At 40.2% G+C, this 22,167-nt stretch overlaps 2 protein-coding genes across 2 annotated transcripts in view; one reads left to right on the top strand and one right to left on the bottom strand.

Moving 5' to 3' along the window:
* mtor (mechanistic target of rapamycin kinase) overlaps nt 1-22,167 on the top strand; it is an 80,293-nt gene that overhangs the window by 28,999 nt on the left and 29,127 nt on the right. Inside the window, exons 29-30 of the mRNA XM_076740553.1 lie at nt 18,152-18,227; nt 20,565-20,704. Coding sequence (XP_076596668.1) covers nt 18,152-18,227; nt 20,565-20,704 — 216 coding nt within the window. The remainder of the gene's footprint in view (nt 1-18,151; nt 18,228-20,564; nt 20,705-22,167) is intronic.
* On the bottom strand, nt 1,898-5,460 carry angptl7 (angiopoietin-like 7). Its single transcript, XM_076741476.1, has 5 exons — nt 4,916-5,460; nt 3,493-3,593; nt 3,196-3,390; nt 2,760-2,955; nt 1,898-2,618 (listed from the first exon to the last, which is right to left on the bottom strand). The coding sequence occupies exons 1-5, from the start codon at nt 5,274-5,276 to the stop codon at nt 2,449-2,451; spliced, it is 1,023 nt and encodes a 340-aa protein (XP_076597591.1). The 5' UTR covers nt 5,277-5,460; the 3' UTR covers nt 1,898-2,448.

Here is a 22,167-nt window from a genome sequence, read left to right as displayed (position 1 = left end):
AATGGTGTTATTGGTACATCATGCAGTGGCTATAAATGGACTGAGATGGATTTGTACAATTTTTCTGTTTTATTAAATTTTGTTGAGTTTGATAATATCTGGTCGAATCTAATGATGGGGTGAAAGCTGCGTGATAGGTATTCTAAAGGTCTGTAAAAGTAAAGCGCTCCTTCATTTACAGTGTAACTATGGATTCAGGCATTATTGCATCTGGACTATGTGGTAATAATAAATGTGTAGCCATGATGTTACTGGGCACCATGGAAATGCCTAGAAATGGAATTATAAATATAGTTTAGTATGTTCGGATGTATAGAAGGCTGAAAACTAGTCAGCAATATCTTATCTTATGCCCGCCAGCCAGTGTGGCTTTTGTGCATTGTTTGTTTTTACCTGTCAGCCGCTCAAATGGACTTAATGTATGAGTGGAAGGGAGTGGACACAATAAGAGTTACACTTGTGCAATGTAGTTCAATCCAGTAGGCCTGCGTTGTTCTTACCTTTCTTAACCTTAGGATGTTTTACTTTTGTTGTGACTGCATCAGAGGTGCGGATTACATCTGATAAATAACAGACAGACCACCTCATATCATGAAATCTATTGTACCTTATGGAGTGTGGTAATGCTTATAGAAATATAAATAGCAGGAAAGCAATGTAATTCAATTCACTTCAACAACATCACAATGTCCAAAAGCATTTATTGCAGAGCTGTTATAGTGGATTGCATTACAGCTTACTTTAAGTCAGGGTGGAGATGCTTAGGATTGTCGGTTTACATAAAATTTGCATTCCAGGTGAAAATTAGGTGGACGTAAGATACTGAAATCACAAGGACCTATATATATATGCATACACACACACACACACACACACACACACACACACACACAATAAATACAGTGTGCTAAGACTGAACTAAGCCCATTGAATTATTTTGAAACATTTTTAGATGGTGCTACCTATTTCCAGACCATAGTTTCTATGATTCTTTGGGTTTAATACCTGCTGAAGCAGCCGAGTGGTCAAATCACTCTCCCACTCTCCCATATTGTTATCAAATAACTACAACTTCTGGAAGCCCTATTCACTAAAGTTTCACTTCCCTTAAAAATAGCTACGCACCTTTGCAGCTGTTAGGTTTCCGAAATGAAGCATGCTAGTCATTGGAACTGTGTTGTGCCCTCTATGGGAACATAAAGGTTTACGTCAGGAGTAACTGACCTCTTATAATTGCACTTAGACCGTCCACCACTGTTTAAGGTCTGTTTTTGTTGTTGGGGACACAACTTTGAATTCTTTAAACCGTAAAATAGAAAGACCAGGTCATATGTCACCATCCAAAGGCCTTTTTTAAGTGCTCTGTATTCCTCTGTGGTCATTTCTTCTAAAGGAAAGAATAAATGTCCAGCTTTAATTAGATGTTTACCCTTACTGAATGTGTCACCTTGTAAACGGAAGAGAATCTGACTAAGCCTACCACCGAGCCTGTATAGGCCGTGATCCCTCTCTGTAGGTATTTGAATGCTCTAAGGAATTCATTGTTGCGTTCAAAGCATAGCAAAATGGTGTCATTGTCTTCAGGGCAGTAAACCTAGGGGCATTTAACTTGATGGCAGAATGTGTGTGGTCTTCATTCCAGCATTTGCCTTAGGTGCCCAAGGACCTTTGGCCAGAATGTCAGGAGATGACCCAAGAGTCACAGGTCATGGCTCAAGGAAAATACGTTGCCATTTTGGGACATGAATGAACACAAAGCCTTGATTTGCATTGAGACTGTCATTGAGTTTGACACATTTCAAGTCAAGTCAAGCGAATCATGTTGAATTATCTGTTAGAGATGGGCTATGCATCTTGTTTCTTTTAAAAAATATGTTTATTTTCTATCACATAAAACAACATAATTACAGAGCTGTACACATTTTACAAATTACACATTTCCATAATCAATGGTTAGGGTTTTGAAATAAAATGCAGTGTAATTCATAGAAATGCCTTTGGTGGTTGGTCCCATTCCGGCAACTTGCAAAGATCCTTTTTAATTAGTTACTACCAGTCCTTGATGATTTATATCTGAACCAGACCAGTCTGGACCGATTCTTGCTACTACCCAGAGATGGCTTATGTTAACTAAAAATACATCCTAGTGCTTTGAAGACAAATGAGAGAAGAAGTCAAAATGCAGTAACCCATACAGGACAGTGGTAAAAAACCATCTATCAAAGCTTTTAAAAAATAAAATATCTTACTGATAAATACACAAAATGAACTACAATTTACAATCAAACATGGCAAAAACATTACACATTCATCTTACTGAAATTTAACCAGACAACATTTCATTCTTGTCCCCCTCCCGGGATAGCCACACTTTGGTTGAACAGGTATTAGTGAGATCTCCCAGCATTCATGCGTATGGTCTTGATCCAGGACATGCAGCTGAAGTACTCAGGGTTGAAAACCGACTGGCCGGACCTTCATCTCCACTTTCTTGAGAGAGTAGTTGGATCCGTGCCAGCCGTACCAAGTGATCCCATCTGAGCTCTTTGTGTGCTCACCATAGCGGTAAAAAATGCCATTCAAGTTTGAGTCAGTGCAGCAGTTGTACCAGTAACCACCTGGAAAGACATGAAGGAAAAGAATTAGACTTACTGTTAATTGGAGGGGAAAAAAGTGCACAGCTACACCTTACATATATATCTGTAACGTGTACTGTAAACGACTACATGGATTGTTCTGGGTTTGCTCTCATAATTTACCCTTGCGCCGAGAAGCACAGTCATCCACACATTTGTCATTGTCCTTGTCAATGGTGCTGAAGTTGGTGTTGTTGTGGTAGCGCAGGGAGTCTCCAGCATTTCCACTGTAGTTGGCAAGGAAGAGCTTGTAGCTGTTGAGCTCATTACCCACAGTGAAAAAGCCATACTCAGCATAGCGCGTCTGTCCTTCCCAGTCCTGAAATGACATATAACATGATTAAGAAAGGGCCAGTTATAGAACCAGAGAATATTGACCCTCCTGGTCTATGGAACGTTTCTAACAGTTAGTTTGATTTTTTTAGTAATTTTCTTATGCTCGTTACCCGTTGGAATAAATTATTTCTGTGTTTATGCTGGCGTACTTTTGGCTATGAAATAGATTGTGCGTGGTTTACAAATTGTTGCTCGTTAGTGTGCCATGTTTTCCAATATGTACCTCCATTTCGATCCTGAGCACACTGGGCTGCCTTGTTAGACGGAATATGTGGTCATTGCCCAGCCAGAAGTCTCCACGAATGGATCCAAATCCATTTTTGTACTGCTTCCAGTCTCGGTTGAATGATGTCAGGCCGACCTTGCGCCTTTGGATCAGAGTCCAACCACCTCCATTTGTCTCCATATCGCAGAAGACCTAGAAGTATTTACCAAAACTTAATAGAATGCAGAGAAGAGCTCTACAGAAAAGTAGACAACAAAGAGGTTGTGCTGTACACAAGACTCATGTGCAACTTACATTCAGCTCAGGTGTACCCAGAAAGTCGTCTTTAGGAAGTTTGTACTCGCCAGAGATCTTGTAGTTCTTGCTGTAGAGGGATGCGCAGTCATATATGGCATCTGGAAAGAAAAAAGATTTTTTTCAGTTATGCCAAAACCATATGCAGCTTCATGTGCATTTTTTAAAAATGTGAATGTCATAAATTCAAGCAGCTTAATGGATATCTGAGTGATTGGACAGAAGAAGAAATGACCTTTACCCCCACCGAGAGCAAAATACATCAAAACAGAAAGGAATATGTGCAGCATAGCTCCCCTCTTTTACTCCTGTCACAGTATGGTGATGCCATTAATAGAGCTATGAGATCACTACAGAGCAATGAGCCCAATACTTTAAAAAGTCTGTGAAAGAAAAAGAGATGGAGACCTTCCACTTCTTCTAATCTTTGCATCCCTTCCTGTTCTGCTCTCCTGTCTCTAATTTACTCAAGTTTTAAAAAGGCCTCTGTGTTCCCTTTGCCAGTGACATAAATGTGGCCCTGTTAGACCACACAGTTAAGGTATTGAAATAATAAACTACGTCATGCCTGGTTAACCTCTCTGCAGCAGCCACTGCTGATTAGTGGTGTGTTAAAGTTGAGATGAATGTGGGAGATGATTTGGCTTTCATGGTGCTCTTTATTGACAGCCCTGCAGATGGGACTCTACAGCCCCAAATTAATGCTTTTGGCTGCTGTCAGGCAACTCCAATAAGTGTGTGCACTGTAATCTACCTCATGGCCAATTTACAGCAGTTGTTGGAGACCTTTGAAGCAGTGGACAAGGCTGATTATAGTTTTTCACTGCTAAAATAAATATATACTGTTGTGTGTGCTTAGTTGGCCTATTTGGGGACTGTTTTGGAAAATGTAGGTACTTACATTCCAGTGAAATTATGGCTTTTGATTTTCTCTGCTTGTTATTTACTGGACTTGGTCAATTTAGAAATGGGTACTCCTCTCAATGAAAAGAAACCCCTGTAATGTATTCAAACTGAACAAAACAAAATTTCATAAACAGCTGTTTTTCATTCAAAACAGACTACAGGCTACAAAGGTTGGTTGACAAATGGTACATTTGAAGTTCAGTCATATCTAAAATCTGTGTCCATGTGTGCAAATAATATTAATATAAGGAGCGTGAATTTGACAGCAACTGCTCAACAGGTTGGAGAGAGAAAGACACACTAGAGTCACTGAGGGATCAGTTTTACCATGTGTTAACATTTTACAAACTCTCTCTAAGACTGTTTTCTTCATGTAAATTGCTTTCATGTGGATTGCATTCAGCAAAAATCATTGTTAAACTGAAAATTACTGAGATGTTATGACCAGAACCAGCAGCACATAAACACTTTGGCCAGTATACCATTTAGCTTTCTACTCAATTGTGTTTATGCTCACCTGATGAAGTCTGAGTGGCAGACTGGAGGGTCTGCAGCTGCATGATCTCCACACGGTTGTTGATCTCTGAGTACTTGCTCTCTGCCTCTGTGACCCGGGCTTCTTGCTGCCGGTTCTGCTTGTCCAGCTCCATTATTTGCCTCACAACATTCATCAAGTCTGTCTCCTGCTTGCGACTCAGCTCCTCGAGGAGGCTGGTTAGATTGGCTACCTGCACCTTGAGAGAGCGCACCTCATCGCAGCACTGAGCCTTGAGAGGCTTTGGAGGTGCCAGTTTCTTCCTGGGATTCTGGGCCCATGTCTCTGCCAAAAGAAGCAGAGTGACCCCCAAAGCTACTATGGTCAAATTTACCTTTGCCATTTCTATACAAAAGATCTAGATTTTGACTCTGTCGCAGGTGCGTCTGATTGCTCTCGGAGTTGAATGCAGTCAGTCTCTGTAGAAGGTCTTTGCTGGAAATATCGAATGGACCAGATGAGTTGGAGCTCCTCTTTGACCAACTGCTCACTCAGGCTCTTATTTCCTCTGTGAAGTCCTCCTCTGTCTGAACATCTTAAATATTTTGCGTGTGGGTCCTCCCCCTCTCTCCCGGTGCACACCACTCACCGTGCTGACCCTCTCCAACCTTCAGGGTGGAGGACCTTTCCCATCCCTCCTCCCCCTACCCCCCTTTGCCTCTCCCCTCATCTTACTTTCACTCATTCCACAGAAGTTCTGCCCACGTTTCTCCTCTTTTTGTCAGGTGTTGAAGCTTTCTGGGCAGTCTTTTTTTTCACCTCTGCCTCGAAGACATACAACATAAGGAGCTGAGGAAGCAAAACAAATCTGACTGCCTGAACTCATTACAAATCCAGTTATGAACCACTTGTTACAGTATGAAAATTGAGCTCTTGAATATCTATTTCATTTAAAATGATTTTGGTACACATAAGCATTGTTAGAACAGTTGTATGTAATTCCCTTCCCCGTCTTCACACTTAAATTAGGCTGTTAATGACAGGTTTTACTATTTCCTTGAGGCTGACCACATCTTCAGTAAATTTGGTCTTCACATGCCAAGAGATGTGTGAAGTCGCTAAGTACTCTTAATTGTAGGTTAAGTGTTCTATTGATGCTTTCCTTTTTGGCAGATGTTGAAGCAGGCATGTTTTGTACGGAGCCTCCTCCAGTTTCAAAAGGCTGAGGTTGATAGAAGGAGAAAGGCTTAGCGAAACCTTTAGGATAAAATTAAACCTAAATACAGTTTGCATTAAATGGAGAGAATTTGCTCAGGAGCAGGCAGACAAAATCTGAATATGCCGTGTACATGTTTGAAGGCTTAACATTTTGCCATCACACATGCACTGGATTTTTTAAAGTAGCTAAAATGGTATACTGTTACCAGTAGAGAACCACAGGGCAACAAAATGAAGTGATATCCTTGTGACTTTTATGAGTAACAGAAGCAGTCAGCTGCTTGTATTTTGTCTTTTGTTTTAGCACAGACATCATTGGCATTGGTTTTCATGTTTGCCACTGCTGTAGAATCATTTCACAGAAATACTGGAAGCACTGGAAAGCACATGAAAGACTGGAATCATCCAAACATAGTCATTAATATTCCAGTTTCCTTTTTTTTGTCACTCCACTACAGTTGAAAAGATCAGTCGGTTAAGAGACAGTTAATCAATCATTGTTTTTAATCTTTAGTTCTTTAATTCAGATAAATTGAACTGGAATTGCCTGTACACTGACAAAAAAGAAGAAGAGACCACACTCAGGTAGCTGATGGGCTATTTCTGCAGTAACTGTATTCTTGATAATATGACAAATGAAAAATACTTTTGGTTTAGAACTCAGATCAGCTGTTGAGCTCTCCTCGTCGGATTTTTTGCTCCCCTTGTACTTGACTGGGTGCTTCTACTGGACATGGTGAAAGAAGTTTGCTGTATTGCCCCCTTTTGTTGTTACATTCTTCTTGCCTTTCTTACATTTTACCGTGGTTTGTTGTACATTTGATCTTTTGTAACCAAAGCACTTCCACACTCATGCAGTGGCTCACCTTTGTGGAACTAACTCCTTCAGTGTTACCTTTGCTTTCAGCTGTGCTTGTTGTTACTATGCGTAAACCGTATGACATCATTACATGAATAAGTTGGAATATTATTATCACTATATGATGTTTTTGTTTATCATATAAAAAGTTATACTGATATTATTGTGAATGATATGATTTTCACACCCTTACCCACAACTATAGAAGATACAACACAGCCTTGTACCTGTGAAAGTCTTGTCCTTGTGGTGTTTTCTGGTGGTTTAAACCCCCATTTACAATCCGCTGCTGAATGTGGTCCGTTTGTGTGGCTTAATAACAATGTTTGCGAAATTCCTGCTTTTGGGTCATCTGTCCTTTTAAAATTTCTGACATACCAATCACTGGTTGGGGGTGAAAATAATACCTTTGCAATATCAGACATCAGAGAGGCTTTCGTGAATCTCCACTCTGTGGAATTTCTATCTCATCCCAGCTTCCCTGAGGAGCTGCCAGCCCTGCCAGTTTCGAGGAGATGCCTTTGGAGATCAGGCCAAAGGGATGGTTATGGGGTTTTGAGGCCTGTCAGAGTATGCATTGGGCATTGAGACAACAGATCATGCATGACTTCTGTGATACTCCACTGTGTGAAAAAGTGCCAGAGTATTCTGTAAATACAGGGAGTTGTGTTAACTGAGACATGGCTGAACCAGGACATTCCTGTCAGTTTTTACTTAAACTTTATGGGTTTTCCCTTCTCCACATGGACAGGAATGAACTGTCTGGAAAAGGCAGGAATGGAGGCATTTGCACATACATAGATGATAATGTCAACAACACACCGTTAAGTACAGTGTATGTATTAAACCATTGAACTACTTTGTGTAAGTCTTTAAAGACCTACGTATATATTTGTATTAAAAATCAATGTTTATATGGTATGAATATGGACAAATGTTCGGAATTGATCATGTGTCTCTACGGCTTGCATTTGAATTTGTGATCCAAATTACTACCATGTACTGCACTTTACCCATGGGTGCACTTGTCAGTGCACCCATGGGTAGTCATTTAGTGATGTTGTTCAGTTATATGAGTTTATGTAACCCAAGAAATCCCAAAGCAGTGAGCTGGGGGGAAGATCGGATTGATAGAATACAGTATTATAACTGCAGAGCAAAAACACCTGAAAAACTCGAAACTTTCCTTTACCATCTTACTACAACCCTATTTCCAAAGATTTTGGGACGCTGTGTAAAACATAACTTAAAACAGAATGCAATCATTTGCAAATGAACTGTGTTTATCGGCAATGTGTTCAAAGTGTTCCTGAGTCCATGTACTAATGTCCTTTATACACTGTCACCTGTTACCAATAAAGCTGTTTACCTGTGGAATGTTCCAAACAGGTTTTTTGGAGCATTCCACAACTTTCTCAGTCTTTAGTTGCTCCTGGCCCAACTTGTTTGAAACGTGTTGCTGCATCAAATGCAAAACATTAAATATATTGTCTTCGTACTGTTTTCAATTGAGTATATGTCAAAATAGATTAGCAAATTATCACGTTCTGTTTTATTTATGTTTTACACAGTGTCCCAACTTTTTGGAATTGACCATAATCTTGCACCGCCTTGTTTTTTTTTTTTTTTTTAAAGAAACCTCCGGCTCTTTGTGTCCCTCCTGCCAAATGTTTGGCAGACATTCCTCACTTTTCCTCGCTTGGGCAGGCGAACAAATAAGGAAACAGTTTAGATTGTTCTGCTCAGCATCATCTTTGTGTCATGGGAACTGCGGTTTGGAGCACAAATAAGAAAGTATGACTTTCCCAAAATTCCAAAATATTACATAATTATGTAATGGGCTGTTAAAGCTTTGATGCGTCTTAGTGTCGAAGTGAAATATTTGGATATGTATAGCTCTTCCTTTCCCCAGGCATTTTGTTCCCTGGCCACTTTTTACAACTGGTCATCGCTCAGCAATTTCCCCCCGACCTGTTGCATGTTTTTTTAATCTAATCTAATTTAATTGTTTTCATGTAGACACGTGCTTTTAGTTTCCTGTAATTGTTTGATATTTAAGATGCATATGGGAGCAATAAGCCATTTATGGCATTTATACAAACATAATAGGCCGCCTTCATGTTCAGTTTGCTGCAGTGTTTTAATAGCCAGACTGATTCTGAACTCTGATTAGATCCTAAACATGATCCTCTCTCCACATTTGTTAAGAAATAATAACAATAATTTTCCATAATGTTGGTTAGCCCCAAGTTAGTCACTTGTACCTACTGGTGCTTTTAGCATAATAACAGCAAACAAATGTGATGACTGTAACATGCAGGCTAACTTAGTCACCACATAATCTTCTCCTGGATGTTCAGTCTTGCCTTTCCATTGTTTTAAAGTCTTGAGATGATATCTAACACAGAGAAACTATTTAAAGGTAATTCATTTAAAATCAGTGTTATGTTAAATACAGCTCAGACAATTTCCCACTCTGTAGCCAGCATAGAGCAGCAGAAAGCTTACTGCTCTTACATTTCAGATAATCTGAGTTTTTGCTCTATTTTTATCATTTCCACATGAGTTTCTCTTTACATAATATTCTACACACATAATACAGTTGGCCGATGTTCCTAACTGTTGAATAATGTAATGTTTGATGGCGTGTGGTGCCTGTTGACCGCTCTGTAAATCTTAACCTTTAGTCATTGATGTGCGTCAGTCTCTTTTGGAAAAATGTGGATAATTTGCCTTCCTGGATTTTCTCATTGCCTTAACTGCTCACTGAATCACATCTCACTCTCCAGCAATGCATCCCAGCGGCATCACTTTCCTCTGGCCCTGGACTCTGTCACTCAGTACTACTACACTGAAGTCCAGCTGGATGCTGTTTTATACGTTTACCATCACACTGTTTTCCCCTCAGGTGCTTGTTTAACTGCCATTTACAGTCTAACTATGTCTCACCAGGCTCTGTGTGAAGAATGCACGGCTCTTCTTTACAGTAGAGGTATTCACTAAACTTTAACCAAAGCCCCCTTCTTTATACGACTTCCTCGGAAAGCCCACACATTTCACTGAACAGATTTTTTTGCTTAGCCTTTTAAGACAAGTTGGACACCCCGCTGTGCTAATTGCAGCAGTCATCGATCTCTGATAAGTGCAAGCTGACATAACAAATGTTTTTAGTCAGAATATGCTCACGGACAGCTCTTGTGCCCCTAAATACTCTGGAATAAGGTTTTGTAATCAAACAGTGACCACCACGGTCCGCCCGTCAGCGGAGCACTCATGGCTTCAATTACAGGAAAGGCAGGAGGCGAAAGCAGGAGCCAGTGGATTCCAGGGCTTCTATCTCAACACTTTGAATTACATAATCTTTATTAACAGCAACCTCTTCCACCTGTCAGCTGGCCGCAGAAGATCCTCACTTTGGATTTGGTCTCAGTTCGGGCTTATTTGAAGGCATTATGCTTTCTTGAGGTGTTTACACTCAGTATTTCACAAATCGTTAATGTATCCTGTGTTTACATTGACGACATATATCCCAGTTAAGGTAACATTTCCCTTTTTTTAATCGTGGATAATGAAAGTGGCAATATGGATTTGATTAGCCTTTGAAGTCTGAAATAATGTAATGCAGATCCTTGGCATCTACATGAGCCAATAGATATGAAAAACGGTGTTGATATTCACTGTAGGACAGCAGTTGTGATTGTAAAGACAGGGCTGTACAATGCTGCTCATTATTTACTGCAGAGCCCCTTTACCACATCAATCTTCAGTGCTAGGCAGCATTACAAAGACTTCATAGAAGCAACAGATTCACTGTGGTTCACTTTTTGACTGTTGTTTAGTTTGAACTAAAGTTGAAGACAATTTAAGTACCATTTTGTTTGTTGATGTAAGACATCACCCGGCTTTGATGGATTACATTATAAAAATAAATATTTTTGGTTTGCAGTACTTCACTGTTATTTCCTCTTAGTCTATCTTAATTCTCAGCATCTGACAGTGCCTCTAAGCTATTATATAATCACCATGGGATGGATATTGCCTTAATTTTAGACGCCAAGGGCTCGCAGCTGAGCTACCATGGGTTTGAATTTCATTACAGTGGCTAGTGATCTGCAACTCAGTTAAACCTGGTCACGTATAGAGCCAAAATAAACTGTTCCATATTTTCCATAATGAAGGTGAGATTATGCACCGGAGCATCCTTCAGTTCTGAGAATGGCAGCCTTCATGCCCTGGCAGACCATCAAGAGGTCTGGTGGCTGAAGCTGGTGATGGCTACCATGTGGCGTCTCTTGTCGTACGGTGGATGCCGGCCAGGCAGCGGCCGTCTGCTCGCCACCCTACAAACTGGTAGTGGGGACAAACAGCACTCGAGGGGAAGAAGGTGGATTAGCCACTATCCCTCTAGAACAGTCCCCTCTGCTTTGTGTAAGCACAGTTGGCCATGTGGCACTGCTTCAGAGAGACGTTTCGTGACAGTGGGATGTAAAAGCTGTTGCGTCACAGAATTGAAAACAAAAGCCACTTGTGCTGCTAAGGGATTCCATTGTTTTTTGCTAACCATTAAGTGTTTTAGCTTTGTGGTTATGAGAGTGATCTCGGGCATTTGAGTAGGTTTTGCCATTAATTAAAGCTCACTTTGTCTTTATCATGAACCTTTATAAGCTTTAACTATATCCATATCCGTCTCGAAGTATTTAGAAGGCATTCTTCAATGAGTCTGAATACAGTGTAAGTCTAAATACTATGAGTATTAATACTTTTGCCTCTTTGACCAGCAGCTGTAGTTTAGCTACTTCATTACACTGGTGAAAACCTTTTGTTTAAATGATGCATCTGCGCCCACTTCTTTTTCTTCCATTGTTTACAAGAAAAATCAATTACAACATGAATTTCATCAATTTCAATTGAACAAAGCAAAGTAAAAGTATTTTAGGACTGGAATCTTTCACTGGAAATATTAAATGCATGATTTCACTGAAAATACAGTCAGTATGTAGCCTGCGGAGACTCAGGTCTTTTTAAAAAACATTGTATACGGAGCTCTTAGTCCACATAGCAACAGCAGCATTCCAGTGAGGTAACTGCCAGGATTTTTTTTGTTCTGGGCCACCGGAGGCGCTTTGTTCTGTTGGCCTCTTGACCTGAAGGTGAGGAACCCAGGAGACACATTCAGCAGCCATGTCCCAATGTGGTGATAGTGTGGTGTAAACATGGGTAGAATGGATTCTCCGGCTGATGTCTCAATGGCCCTCTAACATGCCTAACCTACTTGAGGAAGAAGAAAAACAGAAAAATATACAATAGAGGGATAAAAACTTTTTTCTATGGATACCATGTCAACAGCGACCCTTTTGTTCATTTGCCATTGTTTGCCAAATTTGTAATGTCTTACTTACCCTTTCCTGTTTACAATGCCACTTTCTAGAGCACTAAGCTGTATTATAAGATTCACTGAGAGAGCTCATTTTGGTCATCTCAAAGTCTTTCTCTTTCAGGATCTAAGAGAAAGTATTGTCTCATGCTGCGGCATCTGCTCGCTGACAAAACAACCACCTTTTTGTCTTGATGTTTTTAAAGAAGTAAGAGACAAAGGGCTAGTCAGAGATGAGTTCAGCCCTCCTTTAGCCGCACTCATCCCAGGACAATCTGGAAGGAAGCAGTGCCTGAGGTAACCACTTCCTATGCCTTCATGCTTATCTCATGCAGTGATGCATGTGATGCTGCTGTCTGACACGCAGAGAGATCTGTGTTCCATAATGACAACGTGTTATTTATTACTTCCATAGATGATGTGTGCCTGCCAGGCTTGAAGATTTATGTTGTGTTCAGACATTACAAGGTTAAGATTTGGGTCCTCATTTTAGATGGTGTTGACTGACACTGCTCAGATATGGTGTTGTTTGTCGAGATGTTATCTGAATGAAAGATGAAGCGCTGGTTATGTCACAGCATTTATTGAAGTACCGTATGTCTGGGCTTCAAACGGTTTGAGAGAATTCTTTTGTTTTTGGCTTTTGATGTTGATGTCATGTTTATTCAGTTGCAGACTCTTAAAAACAAGAGGTGAGATGTCAGTGTCAAGTAGCAGTAATTTTGTACTTTGGTTGGATATTTGAATGCTCCAACATTTGTCACTTTGTCTATTACTTTTTTTTTTTTTTTGTCTTGATTGTGTTCTATTTGATTTGGTTCAGTGTCTTTTCAGATGTTTTAATTCATTTTGCTGCCTTACGTAAAGCGTGTTGATTTGTCTCTGTGTTTGAAAGGGGTTAAGGAAATAAGCCCACCTTCATTTGTCATCTGATTCACATGTCAACAGTCAGTAGTACAGTATCGTTTTCTGTCAAAATATGCAGCTGAAAAAACAAGAGTTTTTTGGGACCCATTAATGTCAATCATCGAGTAATTGCCCGTGACTGATGTCTGAATGGGATTATCGGTGCAACTTTTCTGGACAGAGAAGGAAAATAAAGCGAGTTCATGCTACACTGGTGTCTGTGATATAATAAACCAATGAGGATAATTAGAAACCAACCATTTCTCCAAAAGAAGAGTCCCAGGCAACCTTTCAGTCCTTTCAAGACCTGCTGTTATTCAGTCAGTTCAAAACTACATTTTTACAGAGGTTTGCATTCTTGAATTCTTAGAAAGTGCTACCCTTTAGCCAAAATAAAACAGGTACAGAAACCAGCAGGACAGGTGTAATTACACCTGTTTTGAGTGATGAATCAATATACTCCCATTGTGGGCTGCCAATATTATGTTTTTAAGACCTATCCAAACTTACAAATATATCAAGATGAACAAAGGGAATCAATTTGTTGGACCTTGATTAAGTCTACCCTGGAACAGTGGTTAGATGGCCATTCTCATTTTGAAGTTATTATGTTCACCATTAAGGAATGGAGTCAGCACTTGGCAAGCCAAGGATCTAAAAATCAGTAAGGATATCTTCCTAATTAGATTAGATTAGGTCCAGCAGTGAGGCCCGATTTTTCCACTTTGTGAGCTTCGCATACATCTTCCCCTCTGTGGGGAAAGTGTCTGTAATTTCCTCTGGGAACATGCTCTCTGTTCATTGAAAAAGCTACTTTAAACTAGTTGAGAGGGAGATTTTATATTGGAGGAGAGGGGATCTTCCTCTTGGAATTTAACATTTTGAAGTTTCTACTTCGTCTTGGTGTTCTCTGACCCAAGGTAATTATCGCTAAATGTATTATAGTAATCAAATGTAGTGTATACATGCTGCTTTAGAGTGTCCTTTTGTTTTACACTCTTGAAACACATGAGTAGAAAGTGATTTGTACTGAAAATCTAACAGCATGCCTCTACCTAGAGCACACCCTGTCTGAATTATTCAGGCATCATTTCTGATTAAGGTATGCCAAAAACATGCCATCACTATCGATGCTTTGATAGTTAAGAGTGTTTAATGTGATTGTTTTTCTTTCTCCTTTAGTCACAGATAGTTGAATAGCAGTGGGTACGGTACTCTGTTTTTGTAATAAAAGGTGCAATAAAAATTCCCAGTCATAAAGTGAGCTGAAAGACAAAACATTTCAATCTGTGTTTGGCCAAGGATATGGCCTAAAGACAAAGGGTCTGCATTTGTCTTGTAAGATATGTTGTTATGTTATGTAATTTTGTTTACATGACAGAGTCTACAGACTGCTCCTGTGCCTTTAGAATGTAGCATCAAGGATCTTCCCTTCTGTAGAAAAGAGCCACATGCTAACCTCAGTCAGGGTTTAGAATAAAACCTCAAAGAAATCTGATTCAGGATGCGCAGCACATTGTCTGAATTTCATGGCAAGATATAATATCATGATGGTTTTGCAGTTGATAGAAGTCAAGCTCAAGCTCTTCTCGGTGATTTGTCCACGTCTTACAGGAGCAAATCAGAGACAAGTTTCAGTAGGGAAGTGATACTTGTGGGCCTGCACATGAGAGTGGCTTGACGGTGGTTTCAAGAAGTTTTCTGCTTGCTCATAGTTTGATGGGGTTTTTGACTTGAGGAGAACGCTATGTGAGCCCTGTCATCTGGATGTGTTTAGACTGTGTGTGCTTGGAGCTGGCAGCCAGATGGCTTCAGCTGAGGGACAATGAAATCTCCAGGGTCCGCAGGAGAGAAGGCCCTTATTCTGATTTGTCTCCTCAGATGAAACCACATCTGGGCAGCTTTAGCATACCTCGGCAGCTTGTGTGGGGTGGGACGTGGAGGGCCTTGCCTTAATCATTTGGTGTTTGAATGTTGATAATTTGACAACAACTAGTAATTTGTAAGTCCAATTTAGATGGCCAAGGATACACAACATACCCATGTGATATCGTCAGTGTTCCTCAGAATACTGGATGGTCCCTGGATCCTGGATGTTTACTGAAGACTGTGGAATAGTTGTTTAATTGGTTGCTGTAATGATGCATGGTGCTTTATCAGACCCCATGAGAGTCACAGACAAATGCTTATTTACTAAAATGAGCTCATTTTCTCAAGTTATGCAATCACATTCTGTCAAGTTTGATTTCCTTCAGGCCCTTAAGTCTGGCACCTTCCGTCATCTGTTTACACCAGCTTCTTTTGAAAAATTACTTCAAATGTAGTGTGTGTGTGAAAGGACAATATTCATTGTCACGCAAGAGCAGAGGATATAAAGGGTATCTGGAGTCACTGTTTGGGTTAGTTTACGATTGATCTTAGATCTTGTCGTAACTCAGCATTTCAACTTAAACATTATTTTTTATTGGATCCTTACTTTAAATTAGTAACATAATATTCTATGTGGGGTGGCCCGTTGGCGCAGTAGCACCATCACCTCAAAGGTCCTCGGTTCAAACCACCGTGTTCACCCGGGTCTCTCCGTGTGCTCTGGTTTCTTTCCACAGTCCAAAGCCATTTAGGCTAATTTGTGACTCTAAATGTGAGTGTGAATGGTTGCCTGTCTCTATGTGTCAGCGCTGTGATTGATGGGTGACCTGTCCATAGTGTGTCCCACCTCTTGCCCAGTGTCAGCTGGGACTGTCCTCAGCCCAACATGACCATCTTCCTCATGGATTGATGGTTGTAACTAACAGATAGGTGGATGGCTTCACTACTGCGAAGCGCACACACGATTATCCTTATGGAATGTTTGTGTATTGACTCATAATTAAAAATGATGTGAAGTTAAGACAGACGATTGATCCCAATTGGTTCCACACAGATTTTAAATTGCAAAAGTAAAAACAGCACTCTGTCAGTCAGGACTGTGCACTAGGGATCAGAGTCAGTATCAGGTGAGAGCAAGTGGGATTGATGCATCTTTAGTTGCCTTTAGTCTTTCTTGGGATACATATTTGCGCATGATTAACAACTCAGAGCATTCCCTGAAGTCGGCGAGCAATTTTTCAATGTTATTCATTGCGGCCCTCCTCGGTTTCCAACAAGGTACAAGATAGCTCCTGTTGTAATTATTTGTTATTTTACTTGGCATCATGCAGGTGTGTCCCAGCAGCCCCCTAAGCTTTGGCATGACCACTTGCTGTGCCATTTCATCACATTTTTTGGCCTTTACCCTGCGTCAGACCAGGTTTCTGACATGTATACTTAAGTGTCCTTCATCAACTTTCGCCTGCTGTCCTCAGGAACTCCACTGCATACCAGCACTCTTCAAACGCTACATTTTACAGATGTATTGGCTATGGTTGCACACAGGTTTTGCAGTTGAGGAAATATAATAGACTTGTGGCTTAATATGAGTGTTTCCAGATGTGGTGGAGGTGCGGGTGAGTGGAGGGTGTACAAACAGGAATTGTGGTGTCTTGACAGGTGACGCATCATTTGTCAAACAAGCATGACAAATGTCAATAGGTGCTTTTGAGTTTCAGAATGAGCACCTTGCTGAAAGAGGAAACATTTATTTTCCATTGCCAAAATGCATTGAGGCATGTTTCTTAGTTGACTTAGTTGGGTTGTTCAGTAAATGAAGGCACATGGATGGAACAGGGACACAATCCTCAGTCACTACTGCAGAAACCTGGGGTTCAGTGCCGGCTAGTAGTTCCACTAGCTTAATTCTGTATTCTACTAATCTCAGTTTGCAGTGTTTGTGGATGTGAATCCAGTGAGGGATCACATCCTTTTCTCTCTGCACCACTGACTCCTTCTGGTTGGTTGGCGCCTGTATGGAGCGGGGAAGGATCTCGGAAGGAAAGCCTGCACCTTCCTGGTGCTGGCTGGTGAAACGCCTGGGGCTGAATTCATAAAGCTTCATAGTAAGCAAAGACTTGCTCCTAGTCACGAAATTCTCAGAAAATATTTCCCCATTACAACCTTACAGTTAAGACTAGATCTTGGTAAAGATAAATATTATTCAAAAGGAATCTTAGTCCTTAGAGTTCCTAAGGTGAAAAACCTGTTAGGAGAAGGCAGGAGGACTTTTAACAGGCTGAAGAGTTTCTGAAGCAGATGAGAAAAAGGCAGAAAGACAAAGAGGTTGGAGAAATATTCCCCAAACACTGAATGACAGTGAGTTAATGAAACAATACAGATTAGATCATGCAGGGATGATGTTTGCGGTCCATCTTATCTCAGTAGACATGTTCCCACTTCTGTGTTTTCAAACATTTTTAGGATACTTTGAAAGAATGACTTATAATTTATTCAGTGGAGATGTTCATTACATAAACTAGTATTTTATAATCACCCCATGTCTTAAGAGACTAAATTCTATGATTAGGCCATTGTCTGTTCTGTGCCCATTATCACTGAGAGTGCATTTTTGTTTATTTATTATTTTTTTTAATCAACCAATCACACCTTTTAAAAGAGTGCGTCATACCTAGCAACAGGGTCTACCACACCTCCTCTCTAAGGTAAAAGTTTCTGTCCCTGTCTTGTTCTTATTTGAGAATTTTCCTTAAATCACTTGTCAGCCAGGACTCCCTGGTGTCTGCACCCTCCTCAGGTCAACCAACACAAACTTTGCTGCAAAGGAATTACACTTGTTGGCTCTTGTAGGCATGTACTGTGCATATATGTATGGTGAGACAGCTGGAACTTTGTTTTAGCCATTTGCCAGCCACTTATAATAACAATAGTGCCTGCATCTATATATCGTCCACATGCTGCATTGAACCAAAGATTTCACCAAGAGTATTTATCTAATTTTTGTGTTTGAAAGGATCTTTAAGTTTATCTTTGTTTTTGTCACTTCTTGCAGCATCAACAATAAGCTGCAGCAGCCAGAAGCAGCATCTGGGGTGCTGGAGTACGCCATGAAGCATTTTGGAGAGCTGGTAAGTGCTTTCTTTTTCATGGCTCCTTTTTTTTTTTTACCTCTAACCAAACAAGGGAACCTTATTTTAGGTTGCATTCAGACCAACTTTAGGACAAAAAACATACTGCCTCTTTCCTTTCAGTCGTACCATTATGTTGGCTGAGCAGGGGTGCTGCTGCGAAATTCACTCAACCTTTGCTGCGGCTCAGTCACGCATCATCTGGCAGCATGTTACATCAAATAAATCAAATAAATGCAAGCACACATTCCAGGTAGAATAGTGTGTAGTATCTATGTGTAACGTGCTAGTTTTACAGGGCACTGGAGAAAATGACTGCTGCAATGGTAACTTTTGGAGTTGTAAAATTGTGCCTCATACAAGTATAAACCATTTAATGGAATTTGTTTTTCATTTTGTCATTGGTGCCTGTAGCAACAGCCCATATTAGCTCAGACCTTTGCATCTCTTCATGCAAATTCAGATGAAATATATTCTTAGTGGGCTGTACTATATGTGGTCTGTCTCCATGCACTTCTTCCTGGGGTGTCCTTTCCCCATACATGCAGTTTAATATGGGGATGAAGGTCATTTCAGACACATACCCCCAGAACACCCCGTTCTTAATGTGCAGCATGTGGAAAAACCATCTGCTAAGCTGATCAGTAGTCAAGGGCAAGGAGCAGAATTGTGGACTTTTTTTTTTTTTTTCCCCCAGTTGACAGGATGTTTGGATTTTCATACATATTTGCACCTTGTATGTGTCTCAGCTTTATCCTTTCTGTCCTTTCCTTATCCTTTTGTTCAAGTGCTAAAAGGATATAAGGGTTTAACCAAAGTTACAAACAGTAATCATTTCTTAATGGCCAGTGGTTTGTACGGTTCCTAAATAGTTTCACTCAACTCCCGATGTGACTTGTGATAAGTGACACAGCGCCAAGATGAAGAATCCTCACTCCTGAATGTTGGCATGTTTCTATTTGTTTTAGGTTAATGTCTGAATTTGTCTGTATTAGTTACATAAATCAGCTACAGTGAAATCTAAATTGTTTCTATTTTCTGTCTGTTATTATGGAGCTGTATTTTTTTCCCTCTGTTATTTTCAGTTCACGCGCAGGACTGCTACTCCCTACTGTTATATTATATAAAACCCCTCAGTGTTTCATGTTCTCTGTAGATGAGCCTGGTCCAAAAACGAAATAACTGTCAAACAGTAGACATGCTTTGGACACCATCAGGCAGATTTTCCACATCAATTACATAAGAGGAAAAGAGCTTTTTTGTTCTGACCCGTCTCCCTCCCTGTTACCAAAATTGCATCACTGTGGTTTTTGTTTGCTTCTGGTATGGGTGTACCAGACAGGCTTTTTAGCCCTTTAATAGACTAAAGAAGCATTGGCCGCTGATTTGTTATAGTTAATTAAGTAGGTATTTGGCATTACTTCATGACAAAAAATATCAAAAAAGCAAAACTTTTTTTTTTTTTTTTTACAATAAATGAACACTTTAATACTTACGACACTGACATCTAACACCGAGAAAGTAGAGAAGATTAGGAAAAGAAGAGTAACTAATACACAATTTTTCCTACAATCCTCAGTTTCCACGAATCTGATTTCAAGAGCTGAGCTGGTGATGATGACGTTTGTAATATATGCGATTTCAATTGAACTGTGTTTACTGACAACGCTTTAACAAGCCCATGTAGTAATATCAGGGTTGTAGAATGCATTTGTGATTTTATGAAGTGGTTATTTTTAGCCCAAAGTCAAGTCAAATGCTTTTTCCCAACCGTTTGGACTCCTGTGGATACGATCTTTCCTTCTGCCTTTGTGAACTGTGTTTGTGTTTCTCTGTGAAAGCATGGTAAAAGTGAAAAGACTCCATTTAAAACAGTCTCACTGTGCACTTCCAGGAACCTTGTTTATGAGGTGACCATTTGGAAAGCTTTACTGTGGGAGAATGTAAGGTTTGCCTGTTTAGTATACCAATCAGGAATCGTCAGTCTAGAAAAGGCTGGGAGAGATCTATGTATAGTCCTTAATCATTGGTTGGTGTCCCCCAGAAGAAATCAAAACCAGAAGTCACTTTTGCAGGAGGTCAAAGTTTAGATGTAGTGGATCTAAGATTGATTAAGTTAGCCTCAGAGTTAGATGTGGATGTCTTTGCCTGACTGTAATTGGACACAGAGTGTACTTTAAAAACTATTTGCTTACACTAAAAAAAAGGTTTGTGAAACTGTCCAATGGTCAAGATACCAACTCGTTTTATCTACGTGATTTAAGGCAGAGAAGCAGTTCAGGTTAATTGTGTAGATTCTCATTTCTTATTTCTCATTTTCTTTCTTTTTCCTGTTAGGAAATCCAAGCCACCTGGTACGAGAAGCTACATGAGTGGGAAGATGCCCTGGTAGCATACGACAAGAAGATCGACATGAACAAAGAGGATCCAGAGCTCATCCTGGGCAGGATGCGCTGCTTAGAGGCCCTGGGAGAATGGTATGTCAGTAGTCAAATCTGTTGTAAGTCAGTACTGCTGAAACAATTTGTTCAAATCAGTGTTTCAGCCTTCGGGTCTCAGATTCATTGATACGTAATTTCATGTATAAACACTTTGTGGAGTTAGTCTTTGTAATATTTGCTGCCTGTGTTCAATTTACTATAAGTATGTTTTTTCTAACGCATTCTACCCGGGGCTTTTTGTAAATCACTGACGTGATAAAACAGAGCATATTGGTTTCTTCAGTTTTTATCCTTGGCTCTAATGACAGCCTCTGAGGTAGTGTACTTGCTGTGAGCTCTTCTCTCTTCCACTTTTGATTTGCTCATTGTGCGTGGGCAGCCTGCCCCTAATGAGTCCTGACAATAGACCTTTGATGACTGGGCGAAAAGAGAGAGAAAATGGTTCCTCTGAGTTGACCAAAGTAATTTTTCTGGGAAACGCATGAACAGGCATCCAATGCTAGTGAGAGGCGCCGCCACTCCAGTGAAAGCTCACCACAGCCGAGAGTCAACTCCGTAATGACCGCCCACCTTCAAAGAGCATTTTTAAGGAAAAAGAAAGTCACAAGATGTCAGAAGGATCCAAATATGTGGATAGTCATAGCTCATGACGCTAAGCAGATGTTAATTTGCTTATGTAACCTGCCGTCCTCGTGCCATTGTTGCATACACTGTGATTCATTTCACAAGAAAATGATTCATAATTTTACAAGAGAGTGATTCAGATGAAGAGTGGCTTTGTGTTTATGTTGGTGTTTTGTTGGGTCAGGCTTAGAGATGATATAACTGTTGACCGGTCATGAGTCAAAGGAGATCAGACTTGAGAGGACATGTTGTTCCCTGTTAAGGTAAAGGGATATGATACCAGTCTTCTCTGAGCAAATCCTAAACTACTGACAGAGGGCTCAATGCTTTTGACAGTCAAACTCAAACCTTAGCTGGCTATTGGACAGCTTTAGCCTATAGTGTCCATCTGAAGTAATGAAGTTATTTAATCAAGGGGCTTGACAGAACAATGTAAATCATTGCTAAAATGGTGAGGCATATTCAGGTCTGCACCACTGAGGTATTCATCTATATTCTGTATCTGCCCAGCATACTGCGTAGTCCAGAGTCAGTGTTTGGGAAATGTTGTCAAACACAGTAAAAGAGTTGTTTTGTACAAGACAAATGCTGCTATTTGGCACTCAGACTCGATCATGCAGCTAGTCTGGCATGTTGTGCTCAGGTGATAGAAGCCTGTGTTTTCATAAAGACAGTTATTGACCTCCCTGTATAGCTTTCATTTACGGATTTTGCCTCACTTATAATTCAAAAAAAAGAAAAAAAAATTTACCACATGCCTGATGTGTAAACAGCCAGTAAGCATGAAAAGTAATATTACCAAAATAACAGCATGTTTGGGTTGAATTTTAGAAGGCTTTGTTGTTTGGGTACACATAATAGTCTTCAGTATGTAA

This window comes from Chaetodon auriga, chromosome 10 (assembly GCF_051107435.1).
Source record: "Chaetodon auriga isolate fChaAug3 chromosome 10, fChaAug3.hap1, whole genome shotgun sequence".
Taxonomy (NCBI): Eukaryota; Metazoa; Chordata; class Actinopteri; order Chaetodontiformes; family Chaetodontidae; genus Chaetodon; species Chaetodon auriga.
The sequence above is the reverse complement of the archived record's forward strand: the minus strand, read 5'-3'. Positions and strand labels throughout refer to the sequence as shown.

What these genes read in the sequence shown, in the direction of transcription:
- angptl7 (XM_076741476.1), bottom strand. Translation starts at nt 5,276, where the DNA reads ATGGCAAAGGTAAATTTGACCATAGTAGCTTTGGGGGTCACTCTGCTT. An exon ending in TGGGTACACCTGAGCTGAAT is followed by an intron (nt 3,391 to 3,492) that starts GTAAGTTGCACA and finishes AAATACTTCTAG; the next exon opens with GTCTTCTGCGATATGGAGAC. An exon ending in TGCTCAGGATCGAAATGGAG is followed by an intron (nt 2,956 to 3,195) that starts GTACATATTGGA and finishes ATGTCATTTCAG; the next exon opens with GACTGGGAAGGACAGACGCG.